The 23,573-nt window shown below is 40.7% G+C and overlaps 1 protein-coding gene across 41 annotated transcripts in view; it reads left to right on the top strand.

The window, feature by feature from the left end:
• ASPH (aspartate beta-hydroxylase) overlaps positions 1–23,573 on the top strand; it is a 216,355-nt gene that overhangs the window by 185,904 nt on the left and 6,878 nt on the right. For all 41 annotated transcript variants that reach the window (XM_077943677.1, XM_077943676.1, XM_077943679.1 and 38 more), the window contains 3 exons: positions 5,613–5,748; positions 13,518–13,609; positions 13,976–14,109. In XM_077943677.1, the coding sequence (XP_077799803.1) occupies positions 5,613–5,748; positions 13,518–13,609; positions 13,976–14,109 (362 nt within the window). The remainder of the gene's footprint in view (positions 1–5,612; positions 5,749–13,517; positions 13,610–13,975; positions 14,110–23,573) is intronic.

The raw sequence follows: 23,573 nt of genomic DNA, 5'->3' as shown, positions 1-23,573 counted from the left end.
AGAGTACAAACTTTCAGTTATAAGATGAACAAGTTCTGGGGCTCTAATGTACAGCATGGGTGGTGCTGAATGTGTTGATCTGATATTACGCAATGTATATCAACTCATTGATATACTTTGCCCTTTGCCTTATTTGCTTTGAATATATTCAATCTCTGTCAACTATATATTTTTAAAGTAAAATAGTATCACACTAGATAACAAGAAAAAAAGTATAAAACAGCATTATTTACTAACTAAATAAATTTACGACCTAAATACCTAACCATACATACTCAAACCTTCAATCAGGTATAAGAGCTTGAGACACTTTCAGAATTCAATTTTACCTGCGCTGTGTCCTTCCTCAGGAACAACTAGAATCCAGTAATTAGGAAGCCCAGTACCAGGCAGAAGCCAAGGGGAGTTCCATGGCCATGATTGTCTAGCAAATTCAGACAGCAGCTGATCCAGATCAGAACAAGGCAAATGGCTGTGGGAGGGTTATCTTCAGAAAAAGAGAAAAAGCAAGAAAGTAATCAATTTATAATGTTTTTGGCAAAAGGTAGAATAAAAGCATCAGGGGATTTTATAGCACTCTTTCAGAGTTAGTGAAAAAATAGTATGAAGTGCATTACAAAATAAAGCCAATGAAAAGGGGGCAGGAAAAAAATGCTGCATGTGACATGAAGTGTAATCATTACAACTCTAGTCAAGTGTGAGTGATACCTGATTGTCATAATATTATAAAACCTGAATGTGAATTTGCACTGATATGAAAGATTTGTGAAATTAACTGTATTACAAGGATAGAGAATGAAAACATTAAATTGTTTAATTGTTAACCTTCTATAATAGATGAGTGATAATGCCTCAAATTAATAAATCAAGAATAGCAATATAACATGCTATTTAGATATAAGCAGGTTAATAGCAGAATAAATATTTTAAATAATTAGCTGGGAGTTAGACTGAGGATTGGGGAAGAATTGGGAAAGAGACTGCAATTCTCATTATAAGACCTGTAATAATATTTGACTTTAAAAAATGTGTATTTTTTAATTGAACAAAAACATTAGTAAGAAAAATAAATAAAAATAAGTTAGGCTTTAGTTCGCTTCTCAAGAGAAAGACTTTCTGCAGGAAGTCAATTTTAAGAGAAGATTTCACAAATAGGACTTAATTTAATTTGATGTTACAGAGAAAAGTATAGCATCCAGGTGGTATGAGCAGGCTGTCTGGGGAGAGGAGGAAACTGGTCTTAACTGGATGCAGGTCTGGGATTCAGGATAGCTGGGGCATGATGTGGGATTCATGAGGTCAGAATTGGGAAGTCCATTTATAGATGCCTAGAGTGAAAAATATAGCTAAGGTGTAACTTGTGAGGCACATGCTGAGATGGCTATGTGAAGCCATGTGCCAGTGTAGAAAGAATCAAACCTCTGCTTTCTAGTCTCCTTTGCCACAAGAAAAAATGGGGAATTAGAAGCTGTTGTCTTTTGGGCAACCAACTCAAATACCAATGCGATTAGTTTCTCTTTCAGTTTTCTGAAATAGATGGGTTTAGAGTCAAGGGAGTAATATTTCAGAAGAGGCCTTTAAAAATGTAGCCATTGGTTTTCAAGTTTCAAGTTTTCTGTTGGAATTTCCTAAAAACTGAATTCTTTGCCATTGAAGACAACTGGGTGGTATTACTGTAGAGAAAATTCATATTCTCTCTCCCTCTCCCTCCCTCCTACACACACATACACTGATATAGTCTGAATGTTTGTGTCTCCCCCAAATGCATCTATTGAAATTTAACCCCAAGGTGACAGTATTAAGAGGTGGGGCTTTTGGTGACTCTTATGCCTTAAGGGCAAAGCCTTCATGAATGAGATGAGTGCCCTTATAAAAGAGTCCCCAGAGAGTCTGGTTGTCCCATCTACCATTTGTGGAGGCAGCTAGAAGGTACCATCTATGAACCAGAAAGTGGCCCTCACCAGAATTGAATCTGCCAGCATCTTGAGTTTGGACTTACACTCCAGAACTGTGGGAAATAAATTTCTGTTATTTATAAGCTACCCAGTTTATGGTATTTTGCTTTTGTCCTGAACAGACATACACACACGCCGAGTGTAATTAAGTTTGATCTTTAATTTTCTCTAACCATGTGAATATTATATTATGTGATTCCTTGGTTGTGCTTAAAAACAACATTCTTAGATCCCATCCCAGATTTCTCTCCAGTGCCCGTAAAAGTCCCTGTTATGTCTTTCTAAACACCTTCAAGCGGATGTCATCAAGTTCAACTGGTGGGATCTTTTGGTTGCCTCGGTTTTCCCCACTTGTCAAAGATGTTGAAGTGTCTTGGAGGCATTGCCCTCTGCATGTCGCTCACCGAGGAGCATGTTGCTCTCTAAGCACCTTGCAAGTGCTCCCTACCAGCACCCATAGTCACAGGTACCCAGTAAATCTCTGAGACCAGGAGGCTGGGGTACCTCGCAATTGCTCTTATGCTTGAGGGGAGCAGGGCCCCTTGAGTCCGCTGCAGCCTGAAATCCCTATGCCTAAATGTGACCTTCTCTAATAATTGAGGAGGAGATAGTACGGGGGGGTTTTGGCAGCACCGGTTCTGACCACCAGACTGTGGGATTTAGGCTCATTAACCACACAAGGAACCATTTCATCTTCCCTCAACTGAGGAAGTTTCAGCTTGATTAACAGTATGGGTCCTTCCCAATGTAAAATTCTGTAAGAAAGTATTGAACTCAAAAGAGAAAATAAGTGACTGTTTTATAATAAAAATGGACTAGATAGTACTGAGTTAGTAGTACTAGTTAGGACTGAGCATGTCTGGTGGCATATTAGGGCATGTGTTCAGAGAGACCCTTCTGCACCCGTTTACCCCTTTTGAGCCCGAGTCTGTCATCCAGCACATGTGCGCCACATATAACAAGGAAAAGCCAAAACATTTTTGAAAAAAATTATACTATTCACAAAAAGTACCTTGGCAACACTTCCCAAGGGAGACTGGGGGTGAAGGGGCAGGAAGGGCAACGTTTCATATATAAAAGATAGTCTATTCTTAAGTAAAAAATGTTAAATTATATTGAGTGATGCAATCACTTTAACATTTTTCCCTAGGGCTTTGTGCCCTATTTTAGTAACAAAAGATCAGCTGTTTCCAACCATGCCCCTCAATCAGCTTTCTAAAGAAATAAAAGAATCTTCTAAAATACCAGAAGGGAATAAAAGAATAGGTTGTCCTTATAAGGCACCAATAACCTCATTTGAAAAGTAATTTTATGTGTTAGAGAAGCAATTCTCCCCTTGTCTGTGTGACAATTTAACAAGAATCTAACAGATTTATCTAGCAACTTGAACAAGTGACAATATCCAGAGTGAGTGTTGGCAATTGAGGTGCATTTGGGAAGATGTGAACATACAGCAAAATCCTAGGATGCATTTTTTTTCTTTTCCATGGTCTTGGGGGTTTTTTACAAAATGGTTGTATGCTTTCAATCTGTGGACCTGACAAAGTAAGGGCTTTTGAATGTCTCTTTATTGAAATGCGATCTTTGCCCTGTTCTTCACGACCTGCCTATTTGGGATGGAGTAATATGGAACCTAGTTGGTGGACAGAGCCCTAAACATGGATAATGACCAGGACACGCCAAGCTGGGCAATGGTAGTAGCAGGTGTAGATGTGGTCAAACTATGTCTCCAGTTGGCAAACAAGATGAACTCCTTTTGGCTCAAAAGTTAAAAACAGAACCAAGAGGCCATGTCAGGGTGAGGAAGCATTCCTGCTCTCTGTGTCCTTGGACAGTTTTGCAGAAGCTGTTTTTCTGCAACCAAGTCAACAGTTTTTGGAAACAACTACAACTGGAAATTCCTCCATCTGACCACCAACAAGACCACCTACACCAACCAGCCAACCAACCACCTAGAACCAGCCAATTAACCACCAGAGACTGGTGATCTGGGGCTTAAAGGCCATCCAGCCTATATTCTTCCTTGCTCCCAACACGCCTCACCTGCCCTGCCCTGCAATTTTGGCTTTTGACATCTCCCTCTCCCCTACCCTTCCTGGGAGTGCACTTTCCAAAGCTGCATCTTCGCAATCTGCAGAGTGCTTTTGAAAAATAAAGTTCTCCTTTGGCCTCCACAAATCTCATTGGTCTTTCGTTAACAATATTAACACAAATTAATGCATACATGTCATAAAATTATAAAATCAACCAAAATTTCTTTCTTGCCCTAGAATATTTTAATAACTAATGTTTTCACATGATATAAAAAGTATTCCCTTGTTTGGCTGGGGCTGGCACCATGTTTCCACACAAATCTCTGTCTGTATCACAGCCCTCTGGCTCTGCAGCCATCCTGATTCCACATTGCCTTCTTATGTGGAATCATGAGTTTATAAAGCAGGGCTTGGTAAAAAGACACTCTACACATTATCTTGTGCTTTGTTCTAACCAATAATTGATCATTTTGCTTGACTAATTCAAAAGATAGAGAACCGTGATTTACAAAGAAACTCCGTCAATCTTCAGAGTATGCTACTTGTTTGCATTTTTGCATCAAAATCTGTTTTTTGGTTTGTAACTTATTAGTTCTAGTCCCATGCTCTTGAGTCACTGAAAATAGATCTGCCCCTGGTTCTTGTTGAAATCAGCTAACATGTTCCTCCGTGCCTATGAATCTATATACTCAACTATTTCATCCACCTCTCATAGAACATAGAAATGATTGAAATTATCAACATTTCAAAATTCTGGTGTATCTGTACAGCTTTGTCTCTTTTCTAAAGTAGGAAAGCTGTTTTTATGCTTATCTCCTGATGGAAATCCATCTTAGTTTACTGCTCAGATCCTCACCTTTTCCTTCTCCCCTATTCATCCTACCATCCCCCACCTCCCACTCCTAATCAACACCCAGTGTGATAGTGCAGATTGCCCAGAGGATCTTCCACAGGATCTACCGTCACCTGCCCCGTCACTCCTAGTCTCTACTGGTCCTAAGCTCCCTTTCTGGCAGGGGCTAAGGCTCCCTCATAAATGAGAAGTCAAGGAAATATTTTCGTTTGGCTGATTTCTAAACACTAGTGCATTTATTTGTTTTGGTTTGCTGTTAATTTTATATATCAAATCCTCCAGTGGATACTTTTCTGATACCATTGAATGTGGAACTAATATTGACCATCTTTAATGGCATCTTTGTAAGGAACTCTGTTGAAAGGTGAAATTAAGTCTGTAATTTGTGTTCCAGTTTGGAGGCTGGAGTGTCACATGGAACTTATTACCATGTACTGATGTAATCTGATCAACAAGATCAGCACTCTTCTTAGGTTGTGGTTTCAAAAAAAGTCTTTAGGCAAAACTTAAATTGTGGAGAGGGTTATTCTCTGGAGTTTCTAGGAGTTATTGAAATTGTTATGTTACAAAAACATTTGGTTTGGAAAAATCACGAGATTTGGTTTTTTTAGACCTATGACAAGAAGTCCCAGAGGAAAATGAAATATAAGCAATCTGGATAAGGCAAAACATTAATTCCTTTCTGAAACAAACCTCAAAAAAGCAAGAATCATTATGAGGTGCTCCACCAGGCCCATTTTCAGTCTAGTAAAGACAGAATCTTCCCTCTAGTCTTTAGAAAGAAACTGGAAGTTAATCCGAGATGAAGGCCTTGCAGTGATGGATAAAGCCAAAGGTCTCTTCCTGCCTGAGGACGAAAACCTGAGGGAAAAAGGGGACTGGAGCCAGTTCACGCTGTGGCAGCAAGGTGAGCTTCTGACTTCTAGGTGGTTCTCTGCAGCCCGAACTTGATGGGAAGTGGGTACTGACAGAAGTCTTCTGTTGATGCTTCGCAGAACTGGAATTCCTGGGCTTAAACGAGGGGCCCAAAAAAAACCCTAGATTTTTGAAATCTGTTCATTGTTTTTGAAAACTACATCTGAGCCCTTATTTGTATGTGTGAAGGTATATTTCTGTGTGTGTATATCCACATGTGTATTTGGATAACTATTTATAAATAGTGTTCTGATTTTTCTGGTCTTTCCTGTTGAATGATGTGTTACTGACTATAACCCTACTGTGTAGGCATAACTGAACAGTCTAGCAGGTGTTATCAGTGTATTAGAAAGTTATATCCCTGAGCATCATTTGCTCCTGTAAAATGGAGGTGACTTTGCATGGCAAAATGATATCAACACGGATGATGGTAAAAGTGGTAACACAAGAGCTGGTAAAAATGGTAACACACCAGAGTGACAAGACAATGATAACTGCTGTCTCAGCTCTTCAGGAATAGGCCATGGTTCATATCGAACTACATATTTTTTTAGCTTAACCCAAGTACAGGCACACATATGGGGCTCCAGCGTGTATGTGTGTGTGTGTGTGTGTGTGTGTGTTTTCAATGAATTGATATATTTATCTATCTTTAAAATGAGGAGCATTAAATTTTATCTTTAAGACTCTCCAATTTTCTCCTTGAAAAGTGGAGTTAGCCTGGGTTAACAATAACTATACAAAAGTAAATCTATTTTGAAGACTAAACAGCACGTGCTGCATATCTTCAGCTACAGAAAACAAATTCAGATTATAATATGCATCTAATTTACACTAAAGAACAAATAAGGACAGTCAGAGTGGTTTCTATGTAAGAATAAGAGGAACTACTTTAGTAATATTTTCAAGGATACTTCCATCAAAAGAGAGATAACCATGAAAAAAGTGACTATCCACTTTCTGCCAACAAGATTTTTTTAAATGGAGCTGTACAATCCACATGTGGGCAATATGCTAATTTGCCACTGACATGTCACTAAGATGAGTCCATTCTATTGGCACTTATGTGTTCACCTGATACTTTGATTCCATTAACATCCTTATGCATCATAGAACCTACGGGCCTTCTAGAGCAATGCTTCAGAATAGTGGACATCCTAGCACTAATTTCTAGAAACCATAGTTTCTGCCAAAAAAAAGTATTTGATAAAATTAATATGCAAAATATTATAAGACATAAAAAGTATTAAGCAAGAAAGAAAATAACTTACGGAGTCAATAATTTTGTTGGAGGTAACATTTTGTCTTCTAAATTTTCACATAGGTGGAATATACCTGATTTTCCATGAACTACTTTATTTCTTAGAATGTATTTTACTTTCTTAGTATCTTTGTTAAATTCTTATTCCCATTGAATGGAATTTACATGTTCTTTCTTTCTCTTTGTTACATGTGATAGAATTGTAATTCCTGAATTTATATTTTCTCTTCCTTCTCCTGTTCTTTTTTGTTTTGTTTCATTTTTCTTTTAAATATTTTGATTGGAATTCCTTAGTAAATTTATTTTCATTCTTTCTTATTAATAAAAGCATTTAAGGCTATGCACTGACCTATAGTTACAGCTTTGAATGTATTCCCTACAGTGTAATATATGGTATTTTTACCTGAGTTATTTTCAAAAAAGACTGCATTTCTGCCCTGGTTTCCATGTTGACTTTAAATGATCTATATGTATATGTGTCTGTGTGTGATTGAGCATATGTTTTCCAATCTGTTGTAGTTGCTTCAACATTGATTGATTGATTGACAGGATCTTGCTCTCTTGCCTAGGTTGGCATGCAATGGTGCAATCCTAGCTCACTACAGCTTCCAACTCCTGGGCTCAAGCAATTCTCCTCCCAAGTAGCTAGGACTACATGTGTGCATCTACATACCCAGCTAATTTTTAAATGTTTTTATAGAGATGGGGTCTCACTATATTGCCCAGGCTGGTCTTGAATTCCTGGCTTCAAGTGACCCTCTTACCTTGGCGTCCCAAAATGCTGAGATTACAGATATAAGCCACTGCACTCAGCCTGCTTCAAATTTTAAAACTGAGTTTCTAGTTTTATTTTATTGTCATAAAGGGATAAAATTCACATAGTTTCCCTTTTAGGAAGATTTTTTAAAGTTCTTTATGGTCTTTGGTTTGTGATTCCATGGTTCTAATGGGGGAATCCAGTAACTATTTTCTAGAAACAAATTCATAGTATAAAGAATAAGTTTGGGGCTCGGTGTGGTGGCTCATGCCTGTAATCCCAGCACCCTGGGAGGCCAAGGCAGGCAGATCATTTGAGGTCAGGAGTTGAAGCCCAACTTGGCCCACATGCTGAAACCCCGTCTCTACCAAAAAGACAAAAAATTAGCTGGGTATGGTGGCACGTTCCTGTAATTCCAGCTACTCGGGAGGCTGAGGTAGGAGAATCGCTTGAACCCAGGAAGCAGAGACTGCAGTGAGCCGAGATCATGCCACTGCACTCCAGCCCGGGCAACAGAACGAGACTGTGTCCAAAAAAAAAAAAAAAAGAGGAAAGCAAATATAAGTTTTATGGCAAGTACTATTGTAGCTTACGCAGAAGCAGGATGGCATCCATCTCAGGTGCTGTGGTTCAGAAATAGAGAAGCAGAATTCTGGAGTGGAAGGGACAGGGTGGACATGGTAGGGAGGGAGGTGAAAGACCAGTTTGTTTAGCCACATTGAGAGCTCAGATTCAGAGAAAAAGGTGATGAATATCGGGCTCAGTAAAGACTTAGCTGTTGTCTAGTTAGCAAACCATGCTGCTGGGTAGTCGAATGCCTAAGGCTGAGGCTGGAAGTTTTGTGAAGTAAAATTGTGGTATGTCTCTACTATGGACTGAACTGTGTTCCCCCAAAATTCATATGTTGAAGCCCTAACCCCCAATGTGACTGTATTTGGTGATAGGGCCTTTAAGGAGATCGTTAAGATTAAATGAGGTCATAAGGATGAGGCCCTGACCCAATATAACTGATGCCCTAATAAGAAGAGGAAGAGACACTAGATGTGTTAGTCTGTTCTCACACTGCTATGAAGATACACTAGGTAATTTATACGAAAAACAGGTTTAATTGACACACAGTTCCACATGACTGGGGAGGTCTCAGGAAACTTACAATCATGGTGGAAGGCACCTCTTCACAGGGCAGCAGGAGAGAGAATGAGTACCAAGCAAAGGCGGAAGCCCCTTATAAAACCATCAGCTCTCATGAGAACTAACTCACTATCATGAGAACAGGATGGGGGAAACCACCGCCATGATTCAGTTATCTCCACCGGGTCCCTCCCATGACACATGGGGATTATGGGGACTATAATTCAAGTTGGGATTTGGGTGGGGATGCAGCCAAACCATATCACTAGGGATGAGAAAAGGACGTGTGAGGGCACAACAAGAAGGTGGGCACCTAGGAGCCAAGAAGAGAGGCCTCAGGAGAAACCAAGCCTGCCCACACCTTAATTTTGGACTTTCAGCCTCCAGAACTATGAGAAAATATACTTCTGTTGTTTAAGCCACTCAGTCTGTGGTATTTGCTTGCGGCAGCCCTAGTGAACTGATAACAGTCTCCAAGTAGTTTCATTAGGACTGAACTATATTCCTTTATGAGGACTGGCTTTTTAGAGTTGAAGGGAAAAAAAATGGAATCAGCAAATATAAATAATAATGTTGTTCCCCAAAAATATGTTTATAAATTGTTATGTGAATATTATGGAACATCTATTTTGCTCACATTTTAGTAAGTGCCACCAACAGTGATTAAAATATGCCACACATGTGCAGTCATTTTTTCTTCCAGAGCCCATGGGAAAGGTGCTAACTGACCCCAACAACCTTTCTGAATAAGCTGAGGCTGAACCTCTAAGTACTTCTCAACAGTGTTCTAGGTGACTACTAGCAACTGATCAGAGTTGTCATGCAAGATGGAACCTGTTGTTGCCCCAGAAGTAGAGCCTTGAAATTTATAAAAGATACAACCCAGGATACCAGCTCCATGAATAGCCCTCACAAAGTATATTCATGTGTAAGAAGTGATAGATTTAAATGACTCTTTCAGATTCACATTGGCTGTTAGATCCCTTTCTAGAGCTATTTTCCCAAAGAGCAAGGTTTATTACTTCTTGAGAGTTACTTTAACGTTGGTGAGAAATAATTGAACAACAACAAAGCCGCAGTGAGTTGCAGATGCTGGGCATTCCTCTTCAGGCTAACTGGTTTGCTCCTGCACAGCTGCCTTCTAATTTACAACGCAACAAAATGAGAAATTATGCTTTAAAGCACAGGCTTTGGAAACCAGCAATCCTAGGTTAGAGTCCTGGATGCACCGCTTGTTAGCTGTGTGATGTATGCATGCCCCTGAATCTCTGAGCTTCAAATCTCTCATCTGAAAAATGGCAAATAGTGCCTCAAGTATGGGGTTGTTACTAGTATCAGTGAGCACTAGATGAAAGACTTGGCACAGTTATCCAATATATGGTAGTAATATTACATTTTTATGGCCTAACAATAACACATGATGTAATAACATTAATGAAGAGGTGGTCTCTGGTCTGGTTAAGAGCATGAACACTGGGTCCAGTCTGGCTGAAATGAAATTCCTGCTCTGCTGTTTACTTTGTGACCCCTCTGTGGCTCAATTGCCTTTCTATAAAATACAACACCAATCGAGCCTCTCTTATGGCATGTTGTAGACGTCAAATGAGGCAGTCTCATCATCACCTGGCCTATGGTGAGCACCGAGGAACTGTTGTCGCATTCCTTGGACACTCACGATCAGGTGTGTATAGTTAAAATCACCAGTGACAGTGCATGAACGCCCAGAGTCTACTGCACAGAGAATCTGTGTTTACAGACCAGAAAGACAAATGTGTCTAAAGGACTAGAGGTGTTCTCTAATCCCATGAAAATCTCAGGGACACAACCCATTTGGTTACCCATTCATCACCTGTCATTCAGGTGAGGCACATCTATTCTCCAGGTAGCACATGCTCAGCCATGCGGTGCTTGTGAGAACTCCAGGCCACCTCTGGTTGCTCCTCAAGCCACCAGTTTCTCTTAACTGCTGCCTGGATGGCACAGAGCTCAGAACTGGGAACTCCTGCCAAGCAGCCCCAGACCCTGCACAGCAGAAGCCTTGGAAAGCCCAGGCTTAAGAATGCTTTACGATGACTCATAGATTTATGTAATATTCACCCAAACTGACATTTATTGTTCATTTGGGGAACTCCCTTAATAACTAAAAATAGCAATTAACATTTTATTCAATTAAGAGCCAAAAAGGTTACTTAGAAAAAGCTAAGTTGTTTTCCAAAACATTGAGCTCCATTTGATTGGGGCGAATACCTTTTAGTTGCATTTTTTGTAACTCTTATTTTATTCTCAGTATATGATTATCTTAGGACACAATTAACATTAATTAAATAAAATTAAACTCAGCTTTAGATGTAGCAGTCTCTTGTAGGAATCTTGAACAGGGAATTAAAATGTCTCTGACTTTTAAAAATACCTTTGTTTTACTCCCCTGTGAGAGCAGATGATACTGTGTACATTCTGAGCACATTTTCCCTAATAAGCAGGGGCTTTATAGAGTGTAAAGAAATTTGCATAGTTCAGGATGCTTAAATGATATGTCCCAGAATCTGTGCTCTTGACAGTCATGCATAAAATATGTCCTCTCTCAAAGACCCCTTCTTCATTTAAATCCTATTCTTTATCATCATATATAGGATGATCTGGATATTGAAAAAGACATTAAAATTCCAATAAAAATAGTGTTTTGGGAACTAATATAGTCCTAGAAATTCATTTCTAGGTTAGAAATATAATATAAACTATTTTCCTTCTTTAGGGGATGTATTAGTTTCCTGTGGCTGCTGTAACAAATTACCACAAAACTTAATAGCTTAAAACACAGACACATTTGTTATCTTATAGTTCTAGAGGTCAGAAGTCTATGATGGATCACACTGGGCTAAAATACAAGTGTCACCAAGGCTGTATTCCCTCTGGAGTCTCGCTTCTAGAGGCTGCCCACATTCCCCGGCTTGTGACCCCCTTCCATCTTCAGAGCCAGCAGTGGCCAGTCAAGTCTTTCTCATGCTGTATCACTCTGACATTTACTCATCTGCCTCCTCCTCCCACATTTAAGGATGCTGTGATTACCTTGGGCCCATCCAGGTAAACTTAGATAATCTTATTTTAAGGTGAGCTGATAAGAAATCTCAGTGCCACTTACAGCCTTAATTCCCCCTTGCATGAAAGGTAACATATTCACAGGTTATGGGGTGAGGGTATGGACATCTTTTGGGAGGTGACTGTTATTTTGCCTGTCACAGGGGAAAAAATAAGTACATTTGGCCTTTGAACAACATGAGTTTGAACTGCATGGGTCCACTATGTACGAATTTTTGTCAATATATTGGAAAATTTGTTGAGATTTGTGACAATTTGAAAAAAACTTGCAGATGAACCTTGTAGCCTGGAAATATTTTTAAAAATTAAGAAAAATTAGGTGTGTCATGAATGCATGAAATATATATAGGTACTAATCTATTTTATCATTTACTATATATATATATACACACAAATCTATTATAAAGAAATAAAATTTATCAACATATGCATGGAAGCACTTAGAGACCATACATAGCACCATTCACAGTCAAGAGAAATGTAAACAAACATAAAGATGCAGTGTTAAATCATAATTCCATTAAATTAACTGTAGTACAGATTATACTACTGTAACAATTTCATAGCTGCCTCCTGTTGCTATTCAGCAAGCTCAAGTGTTTTGAGTATCTGCTTAAAATAACATGTGATACTGTTGTCTCCATCTGAGCAGTTCCTATCTCCAGTAAATTGCGTATCATGGTAAAAAGTGGTCTCTTATGGTTCTTGTGTATTTTTCCTTGTGTTTAATGTAATGCTGCAAACCTCGAATAACACCATGAGACCTATACAAACAGCAACTAGTGATGCTGGAAATGCTGCCAAGAAGCAGAGAAAAGTCATGACCCTACAAGAAAAAGTTGAATTACTTGATATGTACTGTAGATTAAGGTCTGTACCTGTAGTTGCAGGCCATTTCAGACATTCAATTCATCTTGTAAACAGATGATGTAAACTTATGGTATCGATAAAATACAGTACAGTACTGTAAAAGTATTTTCTCTTCCTTATTATTTTCTTAATACCATTTTCTTTTTTTCAGCTTACTTTATTGTAAGACTAGAGTATATAAGACATATAACATACAAAATATGTTAATCAGCTATTTATGATATAGGGTAAGGCTTCCAGTCAACAGTAGGCTATTAGTTGTTAAGTTTTTAGGGAGTCAAAAGTTATACACAGATTTTCGGCTGCATGGAGGATCGAAGCCCCTAACCCCTGTGTTGCTCAAGGTCAACTGCCTTTAACCTGCGACTTGTCCGTTAGACGTTCTTAGTCAAATAGTCCAACACCGAGTGGAGAATTTGGCTCCCTGCTCTGCCAGTCACTACCTATTGGAGCAAGACATGTCTTCTTTATTGATTAATTTTTATTATTTTCCAATAAGCCTTTTGCATTCCTACTTTATCTTCTCATGTTTACTCAATCTTCTCATGCCTGCAGTGAAGATGACATATAGCTCTCACTTCATCTAAATGGGATACGTTTAAGCTTTACTGTGATTTGTTTCCAACAGTTATGTTATTTATTCTAGGAAGAAGAAATGAAAATGCCTGCAAAGGAGCTCCTAAAACCTGTACCTTACTAGAAAAGTTCCCCGAGACAACAGGATGCAGAAGAGGACAGGTACCAAGAGTGTCGTGCTGGGGAGAACACAATTAATTGTTAGGAATAAGGGCATGTTGACCTTTACAAAGAAATGGTTGTTTCCTTTGGCCCAGTGAATGCCTCTTTTTACGTGCCCTTTTTACTGAAACATAATTTTATGTGGTTGACGTCAGAATTGAGGGTGGAAAATGTTCAGTGTTTATCGCTTTGTGGAAAATGTGAGTGCTTATTTTTAGTTCCTTCACAAATAAGACTTGAATATAAATATTAAATCTTACAAAGGCGCTAATCCAAACTGACAGTAATTTTTTACTGTCACCTTAACTTAGCAGTTCCTCCACACCTTGATAAATGGCTGAATGGAGTGTCATGTGTTCTATGCAGATCAAATATTCCATCATGCACCCTGGGACTCACGTGTGGCCGCACACAGGGCCCACAAACTGCAGGCTCCGAATGCACCTGGGCTTGGTGATTCCCAAGGAAGGCTGCAAGATTCGATGTGCCAATGAGACCAAGTATGTGTCCTCTGTTATCCATCATATCCATCACCTCTGAGGATGAGAGTTTGTTACAACAGAGCTGTGTTCCCTTGGATTACTTGTCTTCTTTTGTAGCTGAAGCAGACTGGAGCAAAGTGATATTAATCCAAACTCTTGAGTCTATACCCCTTCTTGGTGCTTTCTGTTAGCCTGGAGACATTGCCCAGCTCTAGGGCTGCCCTCTTCCATTATTTCTCAGCAGAGTACTTATCTAGTTGAGGAGCTGCCTTGTTTCTCTCTGTGGGTAGACAGATGTGCATTCAGAGTCAGCCAGCATGCATTGAGCCCTGCAGATGTTATGCATTGTGTTTCCTGCATTGCATCCTGACTTATTCATGAATACAAGAAGTCCCCCTAACTGAAGAACTCACCCCATGATATTTATACATTTTGATCTAGAGGAGATGGTATGGTACAATGGAAGCTGGCTGCCTTTTTCAAATCCCAGCTCTGCCACCTAACCTGTGTAACCTTGGCTAGTTACTTAATCCCTTCAAACATCAGCCTTCTTGCTTATAAAATTGGCAGTGATAACATCTACTTTGCAGGGTTGTTGTATGGATTAACTGGAATAATGTCTACAAGGTGCTCAGTCCATGTTCTGGTATCAGTAGGGACGTGATGAATGTTAGATCTCCTCTCCCTCCCTTGCCTCTTGCTTTCCTAATCATGACAGGTTTATTCATGATCTTTTGAACAAACCATACTTGCTCTGGCTTCTGTACCTGTGGTGCTGATAATCTCCGTCCCTAGAATGCCCATCTTTTCACCTATCCAAAATTAGTTTTATAAAAATACAACCTCTCAGAGTATATATCCTCAGTAATCCCATTCCCTATCTTCTAATGCTCTTTATTCATTAATATAACATTACCCTTATCTCTATAGCAAGCTGTATGTAAGCTCCTGGAGATCAGAAACCACGTTATTGTCATCTTACACACATTTCTTATTGTCCTTAATAGAGGTCTGAGTGGAGGATGAGTGCTCAGGGGTCTGCAGAATTGTTTATTTGGTTATTGGCAGATAAGTGCCCTGGGCAGCCCATGGTGCTATGGGAAATTCAGAGATGACTGAGAAGGGGCCGTCCTCTGCTGGGTGTGTTGCTCAGGAAGATAACGCAAGATTGAAGGCCATAGGGGTCGTAAAAGTGGTACTACAATGGCCTCTCTACAGAAAAGCTAAAAATACTACAGATGGCTCCATGAGCAGGAGCCTCACCTGCTTGCAGGGACTCAACTTGCAGAGTGGCAGTTTTTGAAGACAAGAAGGATTCGAACATTGAAAGCTAAAGAGGGATATTCCGAAACAGTATCCATTAAAGGCACAGAGGCCAAAAAGTATGGCCACATATGAAGAATATTGAATAATACATCAGCAGCCAGCAGTGTATGCTACATAAAGAATAAGGTTGCAAAGTGAAAGAGTCTTTTTTAGAAACTAAATCATAGGAGGCTTTGAATCCCAAACTAATGGGATCAGACCTTTATTAGGAAGTTACTGTGGAACCCATGGGTGAATCCTGTGGGGACAGTGGGAAGAACAATTAGCAGGCTATCACAGTGGCCCACCCAAAAGATAAGCAGAGCTGGAATTGGGATGCTGGAAAGAAATGGAGACTAGAGAGCAGATGCAAGAGATATCAGGTGACTCTTGAATGTGTGGTACAGGAATGAGGCATCCAAGATGCTGCTGCAATTGCAGTCTTTGGACAGTGTAGGGTGGCGATGCTTGAGCAAATCTTGGGAATTTGGGAGACATGAGGCAAGTTCAAGGAAAGGAAGAGGAATTCAGTGCTTGTGCATATTTTATTTAGTTACTATTGGAACACACTTGTAGAACCATCCAGGAGGTGGCTGGAAATAGAGACCTGGCACTCAGGGGAGAATGTAAGTCTAGAGATAAAGATTTGAGAGTCACGCTTAGCAAGAACTTCTAGAGGACGCTTGAGACAATCAAACGATGACAGAAATGAAAAGGTTCCATGAAAACATCTATATTTAAAAGACAGAAGGAGGAAGGAGAACCAAGAAGGAAATGGGGCAAGAAAGGCAGAATCAGGTAGACCAGGAGGAGGAATCAGGGATCACTGGACAGGTAGAAGTTTTTTCAGGCATGAAATGAATCTTGTCTTACGTTGGGAACCTGGTTTGGGTCTTCACGGTCTCTCTGCCAAAGTGAAAAAGAGCAGGGACACATTGGGGGATGCCAGGAATTTAGAGAAGAGGTGGGAGAATGCTGGAGCAGGCACAGATTGACAAGGTAACTCCTTGGAGATCACATGAGAGCATGAGGCAGTGGAGATGGAGAAGAGCACCCAGCCACACGCCTCAGTGCTCCTTAGGCTTTTAGGGTTTATTTCTTCTTTCACCAGCTCACTCGCTCTCTCCCTCACCTCCTACCTCCTATGTTTTCTCTCTCCCTCCCTCCTTTTCTTCCTCCTCCCTCCCTTCTTTCCTTTCTGCCTGCCTGCCTCCCTCCTTCTCTCCCTCCCTGCCTCCCTGCCTCCCCATGTTCCTGCATTCTTGCCTTCCTCATTCTCTTCTGTATTCTGCTTGTAGATACTTGGAACAAAATCACTAGAGAAAAATCCACTTAGGGCCAGGCAAGGTGGTTCATGCCTATAATCCCAGAACTTTGGGAAGCCAAAGCAGGAGGATTGCTTGAGGCCAGGAGTTCAAGACCAGCCTGAGCAACACAGTAAGACCCCATTTCCACAGAAACAATTTTTTTTTTTTTTTTTTGAGACGGAGTCTCGCTCTGTCGCCCAAGCTGGAGTACAATGGGGTGATCTCGGCTCACTGCAAGCTCTGCCTCCCAGGTTCACCCTATTCTCCTGCCTCAGCCTCCCGAGTAGCTGGGACTACAGGTGCCCACCACCATGCCCGGCTAATTTGTTTGTATTTTTAGTAGAGACGGGGTTTCACCGTGTTAGCCAGGATGGTCTTGATCTCCTGACCTCGGGATCTGCCTGCCTGGGCCTCCCAAAGTTCTGGGATTACAGGCATGAGCCACCACGCCCAGTCACAAAAACAACTTTTAAAAAAAATATGCTAGCATGATGACATGCACCTGTACTCCCAGCTACTCAGGAAGCAGAGGCAGGTTAATTGCTTGAGCCCAGGAGTTCAAGGGTGCAGCGAGCTGTAATTACACCATAGCACTCCAGCCTGGGTGAAAGAGCAAGTCCCTGTCTTAAAAAAATAATAATAATGATAAATCTACTTAGGCATAGGCAGGGAGAGGAAGAGAGATGGAACTGAGCTTAGTCTTCAGTGGCCTGAGGCAGAAAGAGAAATCCAAGATTGGAAGAATGGATGTGGCAATCAAGAACAGGAGCAGGTGGATGGTGCCAGGAGGCTTAGCACAAAGTCACAGAGGGCTCAAGACGCATGTTGGGCATGGTGGCATGGGCCTATAGTCACAGCCACTACAGTGGCTGAGGCAGGAGGATCACTAGAGCCCAGGAGTTTGAGGCTGCAGTGAGCCATGATTGCACCACTGCACTCCAACAAACATAGTGAGACCCCATCTCTTTAAAAAAAAATAAAAAACAAATGCAGGAGTGATGCTGAGAGACCTGCCCAGGAGCACATTTGTAGGTGCATTCCCCACTCCCGGCTCCCAGGAAACACCTTGTGTCCATGTTTGATAAAGAAAACAACTGCCAACCCCTCCCCTGAAGCTTAAAACATAATTAGGTTTAACCATCTTCACCTAGCAGAGGCAGAAGAGGGTTAGAAGGACCACTGCAGCCCACTCAGAGGGGGGCCTTGAATGAGATCTTTAACTTGGCAGCCCCTCAGTTTCTGCTGAGGTAAAATACAACCTACTTTGTGTGACAGGAAGGAGCTGCTGATAATAATAATTTGCAGATGGTGTATTTTGCAAATCCACAGTGATTATTTAAAAGTGCTTGCAACTCACCTGCCTATTATTGGGCCAGGGAGACTACAATGCTTCCGTCCTTTCCTCCCTGAAGAGTTGCTGAGCACAGGTGCCCTTCTGCCTCATTGTGACTGCCGGTCAGCAGCCCTTCTCCACTTTCTTTCTATTGTGCCAGCTTTATGTTGTGTTGCATTCTCATCCTTAATATTTCTTAACTCAAGGGTGGTTGAGTTGGGCTTAGCACTTCAATACAAAATAGTGCTTTTCATAAGAGAAATGTGTCAATTAAAGTGCTGTGCAATGCTTATAGTGAAAAGAGCTGGAAATCTGATAGTAGTTTATAAACTCTGAGGACAGAAAGACTCTAGTATGAAATCTGGAAGTTCTGTGCTATGATTGTAGAAGTTCTTTTTGCATGGAAAGAAAAACACACACACCAAGAAATAGGTTTCCTTGTGCTAGTCAAAGGCAGCAATTTTTCAGAACGTCTCAACTTCTAAAAGAGGAGGTTACCTGTAGCGATTTGTACGTTATTGTTCTTAGGTATTAACAATCAGATTAAGATTTCCGCCAGTGTGTATACAGTTTAAATATTCCATCCCTGCAAAGCATAGCGTAGCTCTCTGAGGATGAACTGGCAGGTATGCAGCCCTTACCACTGTAAATGAAATGATCATTTCAAATTAGTAAATGCCTTCTGATTAGAAAACTGATACACGCCCCTCACACATAATGTATTGTTTTATCCCAATACAGAGTTATTGCCAGGTGCTTCTCAATGTCTATATATGTGTATTGATGATAATGATTAGAGTAATAATATATGTTGTTCCAAAATTGTATCTGTGTCACACACAGTTCTAAGCACTGTACATACATTAACTCATTCATGCTTATGGCAATCCTGTGAAATTAGGATTATTAAAATTCCTGTTTTACAGTGGAGGAGACTGAAGTATAAAGTGAAGTAACTTGCCTGAGGTTGACATTTATATATGTTTCCTAAGGCTGCCACAACAAATTATCACAAACTGAATGACTTACAACAGAAATGTATTCTTTCGTGGTTCTGGAGGCCAAAGTATAAAACTAGGGTGTTGGCAGGGTTGTTCTTTCTGGAGACTCTAAGGGAGAATCTGTTCCCCTGTCCTAGCTTCTGGCTGCTGGCAGCCCTTGGGGTTCTTTGGTTTATAGACACATCACTTCAGTCCCTGCCTCTGTGTTCACATTGCTTTCTCCCCGAGTCTTCTCCTCTTTTCTTTTATAAGAACATTTATCATTGGATTTAGGGCTTACCCTAATCCAGGGTGATCTCATCTCAAAATCCTTAACTTAATTCAATCTGCAAAGATCTTTTTTCCAAATCAGGTGATAGTCACAGATTCCAGATGAATCTATCTTTTTTAGCGGGGAAGGAGGGTGGGGCGGCTTATGGGGACATTCAACCCACTACAATTTTAGTAGTGGGTTCAGTTCCAGGCATTCTGGCTTGAAAGTTTGTGTTCTAGACATGATCACATAGCCATGCTTGGGCTTTTTGGATTTTGTTGTAGTTTATACGATTAGGATTATGCTGTACTTATAAGGTGATCACTTCAAATGCTGCTTTTTGTTTCCAGACAAGTAGAGAAAGCAGCTGGGAGTTTCCCCTTCTGGGCCTTCTGTTCATGTCACCTCAGGGGGACCATGCTTTGTGATCTGTAAAATAAGCTCATTAGAGCCAGATGTGGTGCCTCACGCCTGTAATCCCAGTACTTTGGGAGGCCGAGGCTGGCGGATCACTTGAGGTCAGGAGTTCAAGACAAGCCTGACCAACATGGTGAAACCCCGTCTCTACTAAAAATACAAAAGTTATTATTATTTTTTGTGTGTGTGGTGGCTAATGCCTGTAATCCTAGCTACTCAGGAGGCTGAGGCAGGAGAATCACTTGAACCGGGGAGGCAGAGGTTGCAATGAGCCGAGATCTCGCCACTGCACTCTAGCCTGGTGACAAGAGTGAAACTCCATCTCAAAAAAAACAAAAACAAAAACAAAAAAGCTAATTAGCAATTTTGATCCAGAGCTGAGTAAACTTGAGTCAGGGAATAAACATGCCCCCAGTGAGTGGGAATTAATTGTTGTACTCAGGGAGTGGCTGAGTTGTGTGAGCTTTAAATGATCCCAGAGAGAAATTCATTCTTCTGAATCTCCAAGGGCATTCCACAGTGTGCTGGAACTGTGCTAAGAGAAGGAACCATGACCTTGGAGCTCTCCTGCAGATTCAGCATTATCGCCTGCAAATTGCTAGCCTGAAATGTTGAACAAGACTGATAGATTGTCAGGAAAGCACACATCGACATTAGCGTCACTTAGCGACAGACTGAAAAAACGAATTGGCAATCGGTGGTTTAGTCCTATATAATTCTATATTGCTGTAGAAATAATGGCCTTCCTCCATAGACCTCAAGTGTTTTATAACATATATTTTCATTCATTTCTCAAGGTTCCAATTAGGAAGATTGTGTGAAAGTCTGCTAAAATATTAACAATAAGAGAGACTTAATTTTTTAACCCATCATGAATTCTTCATAGACAATATTTGTTTAGTTTTCATAAAGTGTCCAAGGAGATAATTTTAAGACTTACTGTAGTTTTTGAATCACACTGTGGAAGCTGCAATTTGCCAAATCTTTTAGAACCAAATATTTTCATCCCTCCTTTCATCTTTTTTTACTATTCTCCCTGAAATCAAACCTTCTGTTCCACAAGATATTTGCCCATCTTCATCTGCATTGCAGTGTGACCTTATCCACAGGTCATCTCTGAAGCCTGCACACCTAGGACTGTAGAACAAAAAGGACAGTTTTTAACCAGATAGGATGTTTTCCTGAAGGTTTGTTATTGAATAGTAACATTTTTTCCTCTTCTTTCATTTGAGCAACTTGGTGAATTAAACACATCCATACCATGTCTTGACCCCCACTCTGTGACCCAGTGGTGTGTCTGTGGCTGTTCCTACACATGAGTACATAGAAAGCGCGCACATACATTTCTCCACCTCCACAGGGAATGGCAGTTCCCATATGGAAAATGGATTCTGTTCCAAACATTTGTTTGTTGAACTGATTGGTGAAAAGCTGGGATCCATTTTTCTCTAGCAATAGTAAATGATGTGTGGCCATTTCTAGGTCAGCTCCCAGAAGCTTTTTAACTAATAATCTTTATTAATAGGAGTCTAGAACCAGTGACTATTTATAATAATGTTTCTGTAGGAAAAAATGCATCCTGAGCTTTTATTTCAGATTTTAGTGTTAGGTATCTTCATAAAAACATATTAATAATGCTGAAGTCGCATGACTTGGGTTTAAATCCTGGCTTTCCCTCTTGTCAAGAGTAACTCTAGATAATTTGCATAACCTCATTAAGCCTCAATGTCCCCATCTGTAAATTAGAGAGAGTAAAAGTATGTCTTTTGTGGTTTTGAGTATTAAAGTAATCCATATGAATGCACTCAGAACTGTATTTACAAAGTGCTGTGTGGTAAATGCATTCAATATATTTGAGTTTTTATTATTCTCCTGTCTGATTGCTACAGAAATGGAGACTTTTGTCCTTACATTCCAGGGAGTGAGATCAAGCACTCTCATAACACTGGAGGTGGTGCTTACAGCCTGGAGTGTTTACTCGGACAGCGATGGGGAAGGGACTTTAAGGAGTTAGGAAGGAGGAGTGAAATAGGAGCTGGTCATGTGGACCAGGGCAGGTGAAGGAATGGTACAGATAGGGGAGTGATTTGATAGGCCTGGAGCTGGGAGGGACCCTGGGGAAGGGAGGTGTGACAAGAACGCAGCAGAGACCCTCCCTGCTACTCACATCTCTTTCTTCTCTCTGTGCCCCTACCCTGAAACTGGAGAGGTACCGGAAAGAGGGAAGGCATCCCATCTCTACAGCCCTATTGTCAGAGGCAATTGAATCAGAGCAACTCCATCTTGAATAGGAGCTGGGTAAAACGAGGCTGAGATCTACTGGGCTGCATTCCCAGACAGTTAAGGCATTCTAAGTCACAGGATGAGATAGGAGGTCAGCGAAAGATATAGGTCATACAGACCTTGCTGATAAAACAGGTTGCAGCAAAGAAGCTGGCTAAAACCCACCAAAACCAAGATGATCACAAGAGTGATCTCTGGTCGTCCTCACTCCTACACTCCCACCAGTGCCTGGACAGTTTACAGATACCATGGCAATGTCAAGAAGTTACCCTATGTGGTCTAAAAATGGGAGGCATTTTTAGACCACATTCCTTGTTCAGCAGATAATCAAGAAATAACCATAAAAATGGGCAACCAGCAACCTATGGAGTAGTCATTGGAGTATCCATTCTTTTATTCCTTTACATTCTTAATAAACTTGCTTTCACTTTACTCTATGGACTCACCCTGAATTCTTTCTTGTTCGAGATCCAAGAACCCTCTTTTGGGCTCTGGATCAGGACGCTTTCCAGTAACACTATGACTTTTTCTTTTCCTCTTCCCTTTCTTTTTCCTCCTCCTTCAGTGCCTTCATCTGAGTTACAAAACCCTTAAATACTGGTGACCTGGAACTAAGAGGAGGAAGGCAGGAGTTGTTTGTGTGTATTAGAAAGGGAGAGAGAGAAGAGGAAGGGTGACAATGCAGTTTTACGTTTTGCTTACAGTGTGCCATGCCAGGGCTTTCAATGGAGTCTGAACCGGGGAATTTCAGTAGATCGGAATGAGTAAGAGCTGTGTCAAATGTCCGTATCCCTGAGCTCTTTGACCCTTTTCTGTTTTCCACTCAGCCTGTTTCATGCCTTGCAGGCCACCTCAGCATATCATCTACAGATGCTAAGAATGTCTCTTAGGACCATGTCTGCTTCGGCCATAGAATCAGTGTCACTGCAGACATCTGAACCTGTTTCCATGTGATTCCTTTGCTTGAAATCACAATCGTGTCCTTTGCCTATCTCAGAACATTTTAGCAAAGATAATTAAGATATTATCTATCAGATTTCTAGGTGGAAGACTCTGTAAGCACCTAGTATCATCACTTAGCCTTATTATTATCAATGGTAATTCTGTGACCAAATTATAGTTATTAAGCATGCACTGCCAACATTTTATCCTTATCATTATTTATAATTATAATAATTTGAGAAGTTGACAGATTATGGAATACTGTTTTACCTTGGGACCAGATATTTTTATATCTTTTGACAATCCAGAGAGAGGCTTTCTTCTCTTAGTGGTAAGAAATTCTAACAGAAGGCCAGGAGCAGTGGCTCATGCCTGTAATCCCAACTCTTTGAGAGGCCAAGGCAGGAGAATTGTTTGAGCCCAGGAGTTGGAGAGCATCTTGGGCAACATAGAGAAACCCCATCTCTACAAAAAAAAATCCAAAAATTAGCTGGATGTGATGGTGCACACCTGTAGTCCTAGGTACTCGGGAGGCTGAGGTGGGAGGATCACCTGAGCCTGGGAGGCACAGTCTGCAGTGAGCTGTGATGGTGCCACCACACTCCAGCCTGGGTGACAGAGCAGATCCTATCTTGAAAAAA

This window comes from Macaca mulatta, chromosome 8, assembly GCF_049350105.2.
Source record: "Macaca mulatta isolate MMU2019108-1 chromosome 8, T2T-MMU8v2.0, whole genome shotgun sequence".
NCBI classification, from domain to species: Eukaryota; Metazoa; Chordata; class Mammalia; order Primates; family Cercopithecidae; genus Macaca; species Macaca mulatta.
This window is presented reverse-complemented; position numbering and strand designations above follow the sequence as displayed.